Raw genomic sequence first — 15711 nt, 5'->3', positions numbered from 1 at the left:
CACCTGTTTTCAAAAGTTAAGGCATAAAACTTACATTGGGCGTGTAGCATGAGCAACAGGTTTATAGTCAGCATTTCCAAAAGATTTAGTCTTATTTATTAAATCATAAATTAAAGAATATATGTGAAACTTCTTTTACCTGTGCGCCAAAAGGCAGCCCCGCTGAAACGGGACACCTCTGTCCTCCTGGTCGCCTGTCTGTGTCCAAGTGCAGGCGCCAGAGTCTGAAGGCCTATTGCTCCTAAACCGTGTGGAAAGAAAAGAAGCGCATGCCGACATAATCTCATCCGCTCGCCATCAACAAGCCGCTGTTTAGATTAGAGCAGCGTCTTCCCCTCTCCTGCACATCTATGTCTTTTAAAATGCTCAGTTTAAGTGGATGAGCAGGGCAGGGAGTTAGGTCCACATTAGTGTACACAGAGAGCTCCCGCTGGGGAAAAGAGTTTGGACACTGAGATGAGTTTTCACCCTGAGAAGCTGCTGAGAAAGTTATAGTCTTTGGGAAGATTTAAATAGGGACAATTACACATTACACATACATTCACAATGTCGAAGGTGTTTTTGCGCAAGTTACCAGGAATTTACGAGGACTTAAGTGGAATATATTCGCTCGTAAAATGTTCCAAATGGCTGTAAATCTGGTCAATTTGGTTCCTAAATATTTACGCAGTCCTGTTTATTGAGCGCAGTGATTCAAACAGGCAACAGACCAAACAGAAATCAACGTCTGATGGATTTTAAGTGTATAATGTGGTTAAATAGATAAGTGAAAGCCTGCCGTAGCATAATGTCTCACACTATTATACTTTAAAGAGAATATTAAAAGAAAATTCAGTGCTTGAACACCGTTTATTGAATTCAAAGCGTCACGGGTCAGAGACGCAGGTTACGGCGCTAATGGCTCAATTAGCTTGTCAACCCTAAACACGCGTGCACGCGCACACAGCCTCGCGACTCTTTAACTGACCATCTGAGTGGTCTTCGCGTGCCACCGGCCGCCCCAAAAGTGGCCCAGGCAGAGGAGCGTGTTTACGGAGCGGAAGGGTCTGTTTCCTGCCTGTAACAAAACCCAGACTCCCAGAGAGTGTCAAGGAGCTGCTCGGGTGCTCAATGCGACTCTTCAATACATCATCTTCATCTCAGAATCATCGTGATAAGCTGGGTAAGGTCAGGCCCACAGCTGAGGTCAGCACGGATACACTGCAGGGCTGCGGACACGTTTGTTTTACTCAAAACACAAAGAAGTATAACTATAAACTTTTTCTGTGGTCAAATTTCAATCATTCCTCACAATTCACTTTCTGCTGAGTTCTTTAAAGTTGATGGCTTGCCAGGCGGTGCTCAACATGTTTCTTCTTGTCTCTCCATATCACTGGCAGCCTAACCTGTTGAAGCAGTGTCTTCTCTTGCAGAGTGGCAGGTGTATCGTCATATCAGCGGTTAGCAGGCCCACAAACACAGATCCACTTGGAGATGTAGGCTTGCAAGTTCTCTAAAGACAGCAGATCCCTGAACACAGAATGAAAGTTTGATGACTTGGTAATGACTGCAATTATCTTTCCCCCTGTGGTCCCTGCTTCTGTAAAGCCGAGAGGCGATTGGTATCTGATGGTTTTACCGCAGTGGTAAACTCTGCGTAAAGAAAGCGTCAACACCTCCAGTGTGTGAGGGTGCACTGTACAGGCCTCATGCAGCGTGTGTGTGTGTGTGTGTGTGCACACTGAAAGAAGATGTGTGTTATTATGACTTGGAAGAGCTTTGCAGAGCAGTACTTAACATCTTTCTACAAAGGAGTAGCTTGTTTACAGGTGTTACTATAACAGCCTGCATGTGTGATGAGGAACTATCTATTTGTCTTGCAGTAAGCCAATAACAACAATAGAGTGTTACATTACATGTTGTGTGTGAGTGGGTTATTTAATTTCCCCCGCGTCTTGCACTAGATGTGCATGTTGCAGTATGGAAGTCGGCCATACAGATTAAAGGACCTTGAAAATATTGAAGAAAGCACAATAACACGCAGTGTGTGCTGGGCTCACGTAGCTCATAATGTACTTTCCTTTTTCCTCTTTATTTCACGGTCATGTGTAAGAATGGCATTGCACCAAACTGTTGTGTGTCTCACTTCTCCTGGGTCCCGGAAGGTGAGTCTTATCAGCAGCCCACGTGATAGTGTCAGTAGCCAGGACCCAGACTGTGCTATTGTGATCCTGCCTGGGCCCGAGTGACGGATGACAGCACCTTCTCACTGGAGGAAATGAGGAGGCCAGAGGCGAGCCTGGGGCCTGATTTTTAGCAAAACCCTGTTCTTACCCGCTTGCCTTTGACTCGGAAAGTGCCAAATGTTCCACAATGGTGGGCCTTAAGTGATCGTGAACTTAGGTAATAGTTATTCCAACAAAATGTAATACACCGGTAATTTGTAGCTCTTCCTGCTAAAAAAAATTCTGGTCGATGGCCCAAATGAACCCAAGGTTCCAACCAGGAGCTGCTAGTGATAGCCACATTGCTAACACTAAAACTAGGAGCTACAAGAAATCAGGGCAAGGCAGAACCAGGTATTTACTTACTAGTCCAACAATAAGGAAACTAGCTTAACATCTTTCCCACAATGTTGAAATTTTCCTTTACTCTGTGTGAGTGGCACATGTAGTGACATTGTCAGGACTTTTTCTCAGAAAATGTGTCTCAGTGAGTCTAAAGTCGATTTAATAGGCTTTACTTTTTCCCTTAATGATTTTTCAATGTGGTTGCAACTGCGACAACACGTATTTGCACTTGTAAAAAGGAACCCAGGACTTCTAACCAGGAGCTGCTCTTGATAGCTATGTTACTAACACTAAAACCAGGAGCTAAAATGAAAGTGGAAAAGCCAGGACCAGCTCTTTACTTAGTAGTCCAACAGCAAGAAGACCAGCTTAGTGTCTTTATTGCAGCCTTTTATTTTTGCGAATCCTTAAAAGACAGTCCGAGATTCACTCGTGTCCAGCGGCCTCTTCCTTGGTCGATCAGACTCGCCATTTTTCTTCTTGGTTTCTTCCATCAACTTCCTCTTCAGTCTCTTCACCGCAATGTCTGTAGAGGCTGCTGAACCCGGTTCTGTTGCCTGCTTGTATGGCTGTGTTCAGGCACGGCACATTGCAACAATCTCCACAACAGCTTAGAAGTGCCAGGGGGGGCTAGGGGATAAAAGTTGGAAAAAAAAAGTTTTGAAAAGTAATCTGTTGTCACTTTAATATCATGCCAATCATGTGGCAAAAGTTGTTGTAAGAAATCATACAAACCTTTAATGAGAATACATTGCAGGGCATGCTGCAGCAGTCCCTCAGGGCTCATTGTGTTAACCAGGTTAGGAAAAAGATACCCTACTTACATCGTTTGTTTGAAAGACTGTGAGACGATGATGTGTCTGAGAACCAAAGCCTTGTTCTGTGAATCAGGGGTCTAACTCGGAGACCATGAGAGGAGGAAGTGAGGTCAGGCCAGTCTGGGTCCCCTGCCCTTTGCCCTCCCTTGGGTCTCATAAATTAGCCTGCTGTAATTCTCTCCCAGACGGCCTTGCCCCAGCAGGTGTGTGTTTGTATATATGAGCGCTAACAGGGGGATGTAAGGGCTGTAATATCTGTGATCTACGGTGTTGGGAATGTAGTTTGGGAGGAAACATGCAACCTAAATATGCTTATCCTCTCTGCTGCCTCACGGGCTGTGTAGATAAAGACACAGCAGGGAGGTGGCTTTAACTGGAAATGTTCCCTAGTTTCTTGTATGTTCTGTCCTATTAGGTATTGGAATAAATATCCCAAATATCAAAGGTTGACTGAAGTTCAGCCTGCAACTGGAGCAATTTTGTCTAACTAGCTCAGGCAGTAATGGCTCTCTTGGGAAAGACAATGTTACTGTAAAATAAAAGCATCCTGGCTTTAAGCCGTAAACATCCTTGAAACAAAATGCTTCTGTTTCTCCAGCAACCATGGTGGTATCTTTATCAAAGTGACAGTTTGTTTTGGCAAAACTCAACCTCCTTATCAATAAAGTTCAATTTTTATAAATGATTACTGTTTAAAACACTGAGCAGTGCAGTTTCACTCTCTGAAATGGGAGAATAAAATCTCCCATGACGAATTCCCGATGTGGATTACTAAAATATCACATCATTAGATAAAAAACATAGACGTAATTATGTTTTTCTTTGTCACCTATCATTTTTGTGGCTTTACGCAGACAGAAAATAAGCAGTCGGGGTAAAAACTGAGACGTGAGTCTTCCACTTCCTGTCTTTGTTTCTTTGCATGCATATTTGTATAAAGCTGAGGTCTGGAGAGGCTGAGTTAGCCAAAAGACAACATCAATCAATTAGAATAGCACACTGTAGACCTTGTGTTTGGGGTTCCACCCAGCCTTATAGGGTAAAGGCCAGAGCAGTGAAAAGCAGTGAGTGACAAGCATATTAGCAAACCTTTACAGATATTATCAGGCCTGTCAAGCATAATGATCAAAGTCAAATCTTAGATCAGATATGTGAACACTTTACTTAAAGTGTTACATAAATTATTATTATTATTAAGGGCTGCTTTTATATGGTGTCGGACTAATCGGAAAAGTAAGTTCCTGACTGGGAAATGTTCTGTGTATCTTCATGTTGAAACGTGTGAGATAGGGCACGTCTGCTCTCTCCCAGTGCCCTTCTAGTCTAGTCGTAACTGAATTGTTTAACATTCTTGTAAAATATGCTTATTACTTAGTTTGTTTTATTTCCAAGAGTTGGATGAGAGGATTGATACTGTCATCTCTGTATGATAAATATAAGGTTAGCTGTGGGTAGTAAAGTTGTGACCCACCCTTCTCTGCCGCTGATTGGCTGGTACTCGTTGCCACGGGTGGTTGTGGTTGGTTTGAAATGAGGAGTGACATTGGTCAGGGTTAGGGTAAGAATATCCATGCCAGTTTCTTAGCTTAGTTTAGCACAAAGACGGAAGCCATGGGGAAGCAATGAGGCCAAGGTAAAGAAAACCACCTATAGCAGCATCTCTAAAGAGCTTTGATTACCTGCCAGTAAAACCTTAACTTGTTTTTGTAACACTTTGGTTTGGACAAAATATAAAGTGGCATTGAGAGATCTTTAGAGGTGTTGGTAGGTTGCTTTTGTTACCTGGGCTGTCTTACCTAGCCGTTTCATTTTTGCTAACCCAGGCTAACCTGCTGCTGGCTGTGTAACTCTCTTGAATGGTATCAATTCTACCCAAGGCAAGAAAGCAAATGAATGTCTTTCCCACAATTTTGAACTGTTCATTTTCTCTGTGTGAATGGCACATGCAGTGACTTTGTCAGGGTTTCTCTCAGGAAACAATCTCTGATGGCTCTCAAGTGTCTCAGTGAGTCTCAAGTAGATTGAATAAGCTTTTGCTTGAATTTTTCTTAGCTGGAATCAATGTAGTTGCAACTGTGCCATTCATGCATTTGCCCTTGTAAAAATAAATAGCCAAGGGTGTGTAACTGATATTGTCTGTGCATTTTACAAAGCAATTATAGTCTTATCTGGAAAATAGACTATTAAATTAGAATTTAATTTCAATACACTAATCCAAGCAGCTCTTGTCACTCAGGTGCCTATACAGTAGGTTTAGTAAGTGTAAATGTTTTTACATGCACAAAGAAAAAACACTGATTTTAATTCATGATATCAAATGGCACACACAAAGGCATGTATGCACACGCAATGCTGCGCAGACATACACACACATACACTGATCAGAATGTAGTCAGACGCACAGAGCACTGATGCATGCTCCATCAGTCATTGGACTACACAGGAGCAACAGGGAGGTCCTGTGCTCTCTGTTGTTGCTGTGTCTAGTCCCTTGTTAGAGAATTGATGACACTGTCTTTGGAAAACAAACAAGGCGGGAAGCTAAAAAGGTGGTCACTCACCACAGCTCTGTGACCCAGAGAGACAGAGGCCATCGCAACATGTGAGCAACGCTGCAGCGTCCCCCTTGGAATGTTCTGCTGTGTGTGTGCACACGCTGCTGTTTGTGTTTCAGTGATACCACAGCTGGAATGTGACTGTCTTGTGCCTGAATGTGTGCCTTTGTGTGCTTTAGTGTTCTACAGCAACAATGATAACCTGCATGCAAACTGAAAACACCAGGATAAAAGAAACCTTGTTGGCATCACTCTTTTTTTTTCTTCTCATATTTGCATTACGCTGCTAGATGCCAAAATAAATGTTCCACGGATCAACGTCATGGAAATGCAGAGAGTTTGCCTGCTGTGAATGTTTGGCTGACTAACTCATTGATCTGGATGTGACACACTCCCCCTGTGGGCACTGTCTTGCCAGAGGCTGCTCCTGTCACTCCATGCTCTGACTCACACTTCACATCACAGCGCAGACCGTGGTCCCGGGGCCTCCCCGGTACGTACACACCAAACCCTGCCCTGGGCCCCCGAGCCTTGTTCTGGGAGCTCAAATCCCATAATTGCAGGGCTGACAGTGATAGCTAACATACGAGACACCCTCACCTGGTTGGAAAGAATGAAAACATCTACTGTCAAAGTGAAGCGAGGAGATGTGTGGGGGTGGGACCAGGTATGGGGAAAGTGAGTAGCATCTGGGACAAAACATGAGGGGAAAATAGTAACACCGTGGTAACCAGTATAAGGATTAATTGTAATACCTTTTGTAAAGTATAATCTACAAGACATAACTTGTGCTTTATTAATGGCTGATAATGAATTAATTATTTTATATTCGATGTGTTGTGAAAATACATTTAGCCAGTGCATATCCTTCAAAAGCATTACTTGTTCTGTAATTTTAGATTGCTCTTTAATTATTTAATTTTTACAACCTAGATTAGTTAGTTATAAGTAGTGCATTACTGATTGTGTATTCTACATTCTCCGAGTTTAAAGCAGTGATCATTTTTAATTATTTGGATGCAATGGAACAAGATGTAAACACAACATTATCACTGAGTAACAGTATAAACAGTTGCACATTTACATCCAGGCATCCAGGCTGGTTGCTACTCTAACTGTCGGTCTTCTGTTTTGTGCAGGTGAGGTAATGACATCGTTGAAACTGAACTAAAGTTACCGGACATATTAATCCAAAACAATGAGTATGAATTCACCAAAACCCTCCTACAGCTGACGTTGTTAGTATATAATGTGGGTGCGATAGTCAACCTATTGATTTGTTGATCGACAGAAAAATAATTGGCAACTGTTTTGATAATCGATTAATCTTTATAAGTAATTTCTCATGCAAAAATGAAATTAAACTCTGCTTTCAGCCTCTCAAAATTAGATATTTCCTGCTTTTCTGTTTTATGTCATATTAAACTGAATTTCTTTGGGTTTTGGATCGACGAAATAGGAAAGTTAAAAACCTCACTTTGGACTTGGACTGGAAACTGGGATGGATATTTTTCACCATTTTCTGACATTTTATAGTCCAAAAGTTTAAACACGTAGTATCTAGTATATTAATATTGATTTGTGCCAGCTTTACCTACACAAACTTGGCTGGACCATGCAACAACCTAGGCATTGGCTGTGTAAGAGCAAGCACATACTTAATAGTGTCATCAGCAAAATGTACTTTTTTAATGTATCAACAGTTAAAGTACTGTTGTCCAGAATGGACCTTCCAGATATTACAATTTATATCACACTATTGGGGAGCTAATATCAGTGAATCATTATCACGTAAACAGGATTTTAATGTAAGCTTTAATTACTTTACATTATGTTCTGTATATCAGTGTAAAACAATGCATATTTCATTATATCACTTATGAGGAGAAGATGGTTCGGTCTTAATGTGTTCCACCATCACTGACTTTAACTGCACAAACTAGGTCAAACCATGCAGCAGCCCCATCTTCACCAGACAGAAACTTAAAAGCCAGCACTGAGGCCTCAAAATGGGCTGAGTCCTGCCTCCAGTGTAGCAAAAAGCTTTCCAACAAAGTCACGATCCTGGTGGAGGAGAGCAGGCTGGAGTGGCCCTCATTTATCAACCACTTCAGCCGCTGCAGACAGCTGTGGGGAGAGCGCAGAGGAGCCAGTGTGTTTACACCACAGCTCAGCCGAGGCCCTCAGGAAAGAACAGATGAAGATGCTTGCACATACTCATTTACACATCCTTACATGCACTTATTTAAACAATGTCAAGCCCAAGCATTATAGCTGTCTGTTCAGTTAAATTGACATTTCTGATGGGTTGCATGGCCTCGCCTTCTGAATCAAAGCCTGCACTGTCTGTGATTTGATATGATACAAGTTATTTTACATATAACATAGAGGATCTTGCTGTGCAGGAAATCACATGCCATCGGTAGCTGTGTTCAGTGGGAAACAGCTGATACAGTCTTTAACGAGGCTCTGGTCCCACCTTGTGGATATATTTTGTATTGCAGTAAAATCCTGAACCACCCACCTTCAACGCCAGACATTTGATGTGATATTTGTCAGTCATGCTGCAGAGGTATTCATTGGTCGGCAGAGCAGCAGTGTGTGTTTTCTTGAACTTTGACCTGACCGGGATCAGCGCTGGGATTGGCTTCACACACACATCTCGATTGCTATTGGTAAAGCCGCTCACGCCCACTTTACATCCCCCAAATCCAAGTTGAAGGTGGAAGTCCTCATTCATCCTGTTAGCTGTCCCGTTAACCGCTTGTCGTTTATTGTCGCCACTGGAGAATAAACAGCTATGTCGATATTTTGTGAGGTTCCCCAAGCAGCCCCTGTAGCTGTCTTTAAGCTATCGCAGGACTTCGCTAACGACCAATTTCCCCACAAGGTGAACCTCGGAGTGGGAGGTGAGTAGTTCAAGTCTCTTTAAGCTGTTAAGTCTGAACAACAGTCTTGTAGCCATTGTAACAGTAACCTGTAGAGACCAACCAGTCTGAGGTCCAGCTAAGTGTAGCTTAGTTAGCTTACCTGGTTATTATCTGGAGCTGGTGTTACAACGAGTTCTTACTCCCATAAGATTATGTGACCTGTTTAGGAATTTCTCCTTACTGCTTTTGTTAAAAGATGCTGCCTTTGGAGTATTCAAACATAATTTCTGATAGATGTCAACCCAAAATTGTGACCACTTATACAGTATTCAGATAGGGTAATGCATTTTATACATAAAATATGAACATAGGTACATTTTGTCATCTGTCACAGAATCTGACGGGTCACAGATTTCGTTGTAACACCTGTACAGCTTATTAGTTATTGTGGGAAGTAGTCTTTAAACTGGCTTGTTTCGTTTAACGTTACAGCCATGGTGGATATGATAATGACAATATTTAATGTCATTTTCAACTGTAAGGATTGTGAAGATAACTGTCTTGACAAAATTGACTCTTTCTGTTTCATCAGACCCTGTCCAGAGTAAATACAACTGATTGATTAGTCTGCCCATGTTAGCTTGCTGATCAGTTATTCCAGACCAGCTACTAACTGCAGCTTTGTTTATCATGCATCCATGTTATGTAATAGTGTTGCACAAAGAGTGGGATCATTTGTCCCTGCCCTCTCTAGTTTCCTCTCTTGTTGCAACTCTGCACAATGCCCTCTCACTCCGTGTACCAAGGAGGCGATTGGATTACTGTTCCCTCATGCCACAAGAACAAGCTACTCCAAACAGGAGTTTAAATACACATCCCTTCGTCCTTCTTCTCTCCAAAAACAAGCAAATGGCATATTTCAGTTCCCCAGTACAACTGTTTTTAGTGTTAATCTTATTTAAAAAAGTAATTCTTGCAGCTTAGATTGCAAAGGAACAGTGTGAAAAACATTGCATAGCTCTGTCGTGGCCTGCACGGTACAACAGGCTGCCTGAGTCCCACGATTAGTACAGGACGCTGAGGCTTTATAATCCCCTTCTCCCTGCAAGACACACAGCATTGCTGTCGGTCATAAGCTGCTGGACAGCTGGGAAATGTAGGCCACACAATGTTTAATATATGTAACGTCATACCTGCTACAAGTCGTGTGTTATTTGTAAAATCGATTGATAAAAAATACCAGCGATTATTTTGGCAATACACTTATTGCTTAAGTACATTTTTATAAGACAAAATAACAAAAACAACTAGTGTCAACCTTTTCTTTTTTCTTATCTGGGGGGTTTTACGACATGGGTCTTCTTTTAGCTATGAGCTTGTATAAACCAAACGATTGATTGATTAACTACAAAACAATCTGCAAAATAATCAGTAGCTGCAGCCCTCGTCATATCAGCTCATTATTCAGTTTTACAGATAGTCATGTTTTCCATGCATGTGAATGAAAAATAAAAAACTCTCTGTCGATGCTATTTAGCCTGAAGCGTATCACTGAGTTGCAGAGTGGGTTGATGGTCTCTGTTCTGAAGATAAAAAGGCTATTGTATACTTAAACCCTTATCAGGTGGTGACATAGAGTTCAGCTGGCTCAAACACTCAACAGAGATGAAAGTGCACGTCCGTTACAATATCCAAGTCATCCTTTCAGGGTCACTGTTACTTTGTTCTGACATAGGAATAGTGTCCTCTTGAGAAACACAGCTTAAAACATATACTTGATAATGTCTGAAATCATTCAAATGCAATAAAATGTATAAATTTTTCCTTAAATTGTTCCTTGCAGCCTACCGTACAGATGAGGGCCAGCCATGGGTTTTACCAGTGGTGAAAAAGGTTGAAAAGATCATTGTGCATGACGACAGGCTAAACCATGAATACCTGCCCATCCTGGGCCTGCCTGACTTCAGATCCTCTGCCTCTAAGATTGCACTGGGAGACGACAGTTCTGCCATCCAGGAGAACAGGGTATGTGTCGTAAAAGACCACAATTTGTTCATTATTACAATCTTTTTACATTTAAACTAAGTGTCTGTTCCTGTCTCTGCCAGGTGGGGGCTGTCCAGTGTCTGGGTGGTACAGGCGCTTTGAAGATGGGTGCAGAATTTCTCAGGCGTTTCTATAATGGAAACAACAACACCAAAACACCTGTCTATGTGTCTGCACCTACTTGGGGTATGCATATACACATGCAAAATGCAAAACAGTACAAGGGGAAATTAACATTTTCAGAAGCTCCACATTCAAGAACTTTAATGTATCCTTTAGATACTTCTATAGACTCAATATAGACTTAAGACTCAGGATAAAGAGTGTTCTCTTCATAAATGTCTTCTTATCAGCGATCTTGATTTGTTATCAGTTCCTCTTACAGAGTTTTCCTCACTGTTTGTTTCAGAAAATCACAATGCTGTGTTCGCCAATGCTGGCTTTGAGGACGTCCGTCCATACAAGTACTGGGACGCAGCGAGGAGGGGCCTGGATTTGGATGGTTTCCTTGGAGACCTGGAGGTAAGCAGTGCGCGATAGAGACTCTGGTCATTAGTCATCTTCGTTAGGAGTTTACAGTACTAATTCTTCTCCCTGTTTCCCACAGAGTTGTCCAGAACACTCTATCTTTGTCCTGCATGCCTGTGCTCATAATCCAACTGGCACAGACCCAACACAGCGCCAATGGATGCAGATTGCAGAAATTATGATGGTATCATACACATTTCTACACATAAATACAAACACTCGACTGTTGTCCCAACTATCACCACTAACCTAAGTGTCAGCTTAAACTGGACATGGTTTTGCATGCTTATGTTTATCACAGTGCGATGATTGTTTGATATTTTATCCTGTTCTTTTCCAGAGGAGGAAGCTCTTTGTGTTCTTTGACTCGGCTTATCAGGGATTCGCCTCAGGCAGTCTGGAGAAAGATGCCTGGGCAGTCCGCTACTTCGTCTCCATGGGCTTTGAAATGTTCTGTGCCCAGTCGTTCTCCAAGAACTTTGGCCTTTACAGTGAGTGACCCATGGGTGCAGGAAGCAGGGACATTCTTTGTACTGTTTTTAAGCACAATGACAGTCAGAAAGTGCTTTATATGGTCACATTTAATAGTAGAATGAATATAAGCCACCAACTTAAATTGTTTAAATGTTACTCTACACCTGTCTTATTTTCAAATATAACAAAATACTGTATATGATCAACAACAGTTATAACTTAGTTATTACTAAATCAGGACAGTAGGTGTAGATATGTCAGTGTTGCCACCTACAGGTAGAAAGAGGGAATAATATGTGTCGGTGTCTGGATGTATTGAAATTTGCTTGGGGTCCAGTACTTGTGGGTGGGGGGTATTGGGAGGTCTGTCTGATTGGACAGGAACTAGACTTGACTGTTTCATGTGAGAATTGTATTTTCCTTGTCTGATGTATGTGAAAAATTTGGAAAATAAAAAAAGACCTTGATCAAAAAAAGAAAGAGGGAATAGCTACAGTATTTAATATTTCATATTTGACATGTTTTTGTCCCATTAGATGAGCGTGTGGGCAATCTGACTATTGTGGCACGTGATGCAGACAACCTGAAACGAATTCTGTCCCAGATGGAGAAGATTGTCAGGACCACTTGGTCCAACCCCCCGTCTCAGGGAGCTCGCATTGTCGCCATCACTCTTAACTCACCCGAGCTCTTCAGTGAATGGTCAGCACAAAATATACCAATAAAATAACTCTATGTATGTATGTATGTATGTATGTAAATATGTCATAACAAATGTATTTTTCAAAGTAGAGTTATTCTATTCTACTTTTTTGACTCTAGGAAGGACAATGTAAAGACCATGGCTGACAGGGTCTTGTTGATGAGGGCTCAGCTGAAAGCTAAGCTTCAAGCTCTGGGGACACCAGGCACCTGGGACCACATCACAGAGCAGATTGGCATGTTCAGCTTCACAGGCCTCAACCGTGAGTACAAAGACTTTATAGAGAAAGCCTTTTTTCTCACGCATATCCACAGCTCACCACAACCAACACGTATAAATTCTTGTAGAAACCAGATTAGTAAAGGCTGCAAGTTGCTTCAGTGATACAAAAAATGCTGAACTTAACTGTATCTCTTTGGCGCGCTTAGTTTGTTTGTGTCATTGTGTGACTTTGACGTTTTAAAGGCTTAATTTGGATTAACCAAAGTCACACAATAACACAAAATATGTTCATCTACTGTAGTATACACTGACAAGGCAGGGGACAGCACTAATTTTTACGGTTACTGAAGAATTTTATCATTTGTTCATAATACTACACATTAAATTCCCTTTCGACACACAAATATATTGACAGGATCTGCAAAATATTACATTAATAATCAAGAGTATTTTAATCTGGTTCTGCCGTATTCCCTGCAGCAAGACAAGTGGAATACATGGTGAAGGAGAGACACATCTACTTAATGGCCAGTGGTCGGATCAACATGTGCGGTTTGACCACCAAGAACATAGACTACGTGGCTGAGTCCATCTACGAGGCCGTCACCAGGGTCCAGTAGAAGACTACACTACCCACAGTTCTCAGTGCTTCCTCCTGCCCAGCCTTGAGCCACCTGATTCCAGAAAAAAGTGTTTGTGTCCAACATATTTCCTAGAGAAGACATAAACTCTCATTTGTACACAAATACAGACATTTCTCAGCTCACTCACCCTGTTTCTCCCTCGTCTCAGTGTCAGTGCTGAGCTAGGCTAAACACATGCTGGACCTATTCCTATCCCAACGCACAAATGGAAATTATTTCTTTAAGTAATTGTGTTAATATTTTGTCCCTGTTTCCTTCATGTTGGTCTCCTACTTACAGTATGTACTTAGTGTGACATCATCTTGTACATGTAGTGTACTATTAGTGTATGTGTCATCACCAGGACCTTTCAGAGGAGTAGTTCAATCTGTGACTGTGTTACAATTATCCCAGCAGCGCTGACTCAACTGTCTAAAAATGTTTAATGTCATTCTGTTCATCCATTCCAAGTTTTATTAACACATTTTCATCTTTAACTTGCAGCAATTAGTATGAATGTATAATTAAAAGCACTGACCAAACCAACTTAATGTAGCTTTAATTAGAGGATGTAATTATAGTAAATGTCATATTTAGCACCTCTATTATGAGTTGAAGTGGCAGTTTAATATTAGATTCAATGTGAACAAGAGATGAGTTTTCTCAGGAAGATATTTTTAATTTGAACTACGTAATTTATTAATGATAATGATCTATGCCCAAAGGGGTTATACTAATTACCTCACTTTTAAAATGTATTTATACAGTGTTTTACGTCTCGTTTACTTTAAGTGACTACAAATGACACCAGACTGTCCTCATCGGTGACGTGACTCCAGCATAATCTGGCTGGAGCTGAATGTGATGTTTTTGGTTCTGTCAGGCACATGCCATGAATGTTGAGTTTGCACAGCGATTGTCATATCTTGTCAACTCTTGTGCACTGTTATGTAAGACCCTCATGTGAGTGGCACAAACACACTTATGATCAACCGGTTTGCTTTCGTATCACTGTGCACAGTACACTGATAAAGCAGTGATACTGTTTTGCAAATGAAGCCGAAAAGCTCCTCACTAGACCTTCTTATGAGATGAATGAACTATAATAAACAAGTATTAATTGTTTGTGTTGTTGTCACATATTGGAATTGATTTAATGATGAGATTCATATTCATTCAACAGCCTTTATAAAAGAACACATTTTCCTCTTACTGGTAGTGCAATTTAAATAGTTTTGGTGTAGTAAGAAAAAATGGTAACACTTTAGATTAGGGAACACAATTAGTTGCTTATTAGCATGCAAATAAGTAACATATTGGCTCTTAATTAGTCATTATTAAGTAGTTATTAATGCCTTATTCTGCATGGCTTTATTATACAACCAATTTTGGGTCAATGTTAGTCTACCAGTGACCCACTTTGTAGAGTAATGATTGACATTACAATCTACCAATCCTAATCCAATCATCCAAAAGGAGCCACCAGTCACAGCAAAGGTCTGGAGAAGGCTATTTGCCGTTTCGATAGTTTCATTCACCGCTATTTAGAGACTTATAAAGTCCATACAAAGTAAAGCATATAAAGATTGTAACTCATATACAACAAATCCCTTACTTACTACTAATAAGTAATAATTCTGAGATTATTGAGGGAAAACTCTTTAGTTTTCTTTAGTTTAGTTAATGGTTTACTGGTTGTATAATAAGGCCATGCAGAATAAGACATTAATAACTACTTAATGACTAATTAAGAGCCAATATGTTACTTATTTGCATGCTAATAAGCAACTAATTAATGTTGAATATATGTTCCCTAATCTAAAGTGTTACCAAAAAAATAATCTGTATTTTTGATTTTGGGGTTAACTGTCCCTTTAAATTGGACTCATATAAATGTCAGAGACAAAACAAAGGAGACAAAAACAATATTTCAGTTAATTCATTCATAATTTAATTATCCCTTGTGTAGAACATATGGTCAGTCTCTTGATATCTTTGGGTAACTTATATAATCATCTGAATAACACATTACAAAATGTAAATTAGCCTTTTTATAATCTCAAACAAGCAATATATCAATCTTGACAAATATAAATCGATGTTAATCAACTGCAAAGCCTCTCTCAACATGCAGCTGAGAGAGTTTCAGATTCACACAAATCCTCTTGCTCAGAGTCAGTTGTCAGATCAAAAGACTTCCCGTTGGGTGTTCTGTGTACATAGAGGGGTCAATGTGAAAAGCTTAGCAGTGCAGTATCCTTTGTACTTCCATGGCCTTACCAGGCAGAATGAATTATATCACTGAGTGTCCCCAAACACCACC

At 40.8% G+C, this 15711-nt stretch overlaps 1 protein-coding gene across 1 annotated transcript; it reads left to right on the top strand.

Annotated features, from left to right (window-relative positions):
* Window positions 1–8634: 8634 nt before the first annotated feature.
* got1 (glutamic-oxaloacetic transaminase 1, soluble) lies at window positions 8635–14513 on the top strand. The gene is made up of 9 exons (XM_059323812.1): window positions 8635–8831; window positions 10636–10817; window positions 10901–11024; window positions 11248–11360; window positions 11446–11550; window positions 11707–11857; window positions 12377–12542; window positions 12663–12805; window positions 13246–14513. The coding sequence occupies exons 1-9, from the start codon at window positions 8723–8725 to the stop codon at window positions 13383–13385; spliced, it is 1233 nt and encodes a 410-aa protein (XP_059179795.1). The 5' UTR covers window positions 8635–8722; the 3' UTR covers window positions 13386–14513.
* Window positions 14514–15711: the final 1198 nt, after the last annotated feature.

This window comes from Centropristis striata, chromosome 20 (genome assembly GCF_030273125.1).
Source record: "Centropristis striata isolate RG_2023a ecotype Rhode Island chromosome 20, C.striata_1.0, whole genome shotgun sequence".
NCBI lineage: Eukaryota > Metazoa > Chordata > Actinopteri > Perciformes > Serranidae > Centropristis > Centropristis striata.
This window is presented reverse-complemented; position numbering and strand designations above follow the sequence as displayed.

Excerpts from the sequence above, each read along its gene's own strand:
- got1 (XM_059323812.1), top strand. The coding sequence starts at position 8,723 with ATGTCGATATTTTGTGAGGTTCCCCAAGCAGCCCCTGTAGCTGTCTTT. Across the intron at positions 8,832-10,635 it reads GGTGAACCTCGGAGTGGGAG|CCTACCGTACAGATGAGGGC; the intron begins GTGAGTAGTTCA and ends TGTTCCTTGCAG. Across the intron at positions 11,858-12,376 it reads CAAGAACTTTGGCCTTTACA|ATGAGCGTGTGGGCAATCTG; the intron begins GTGAGTGACCCA and ends TTGTCCCATTAG.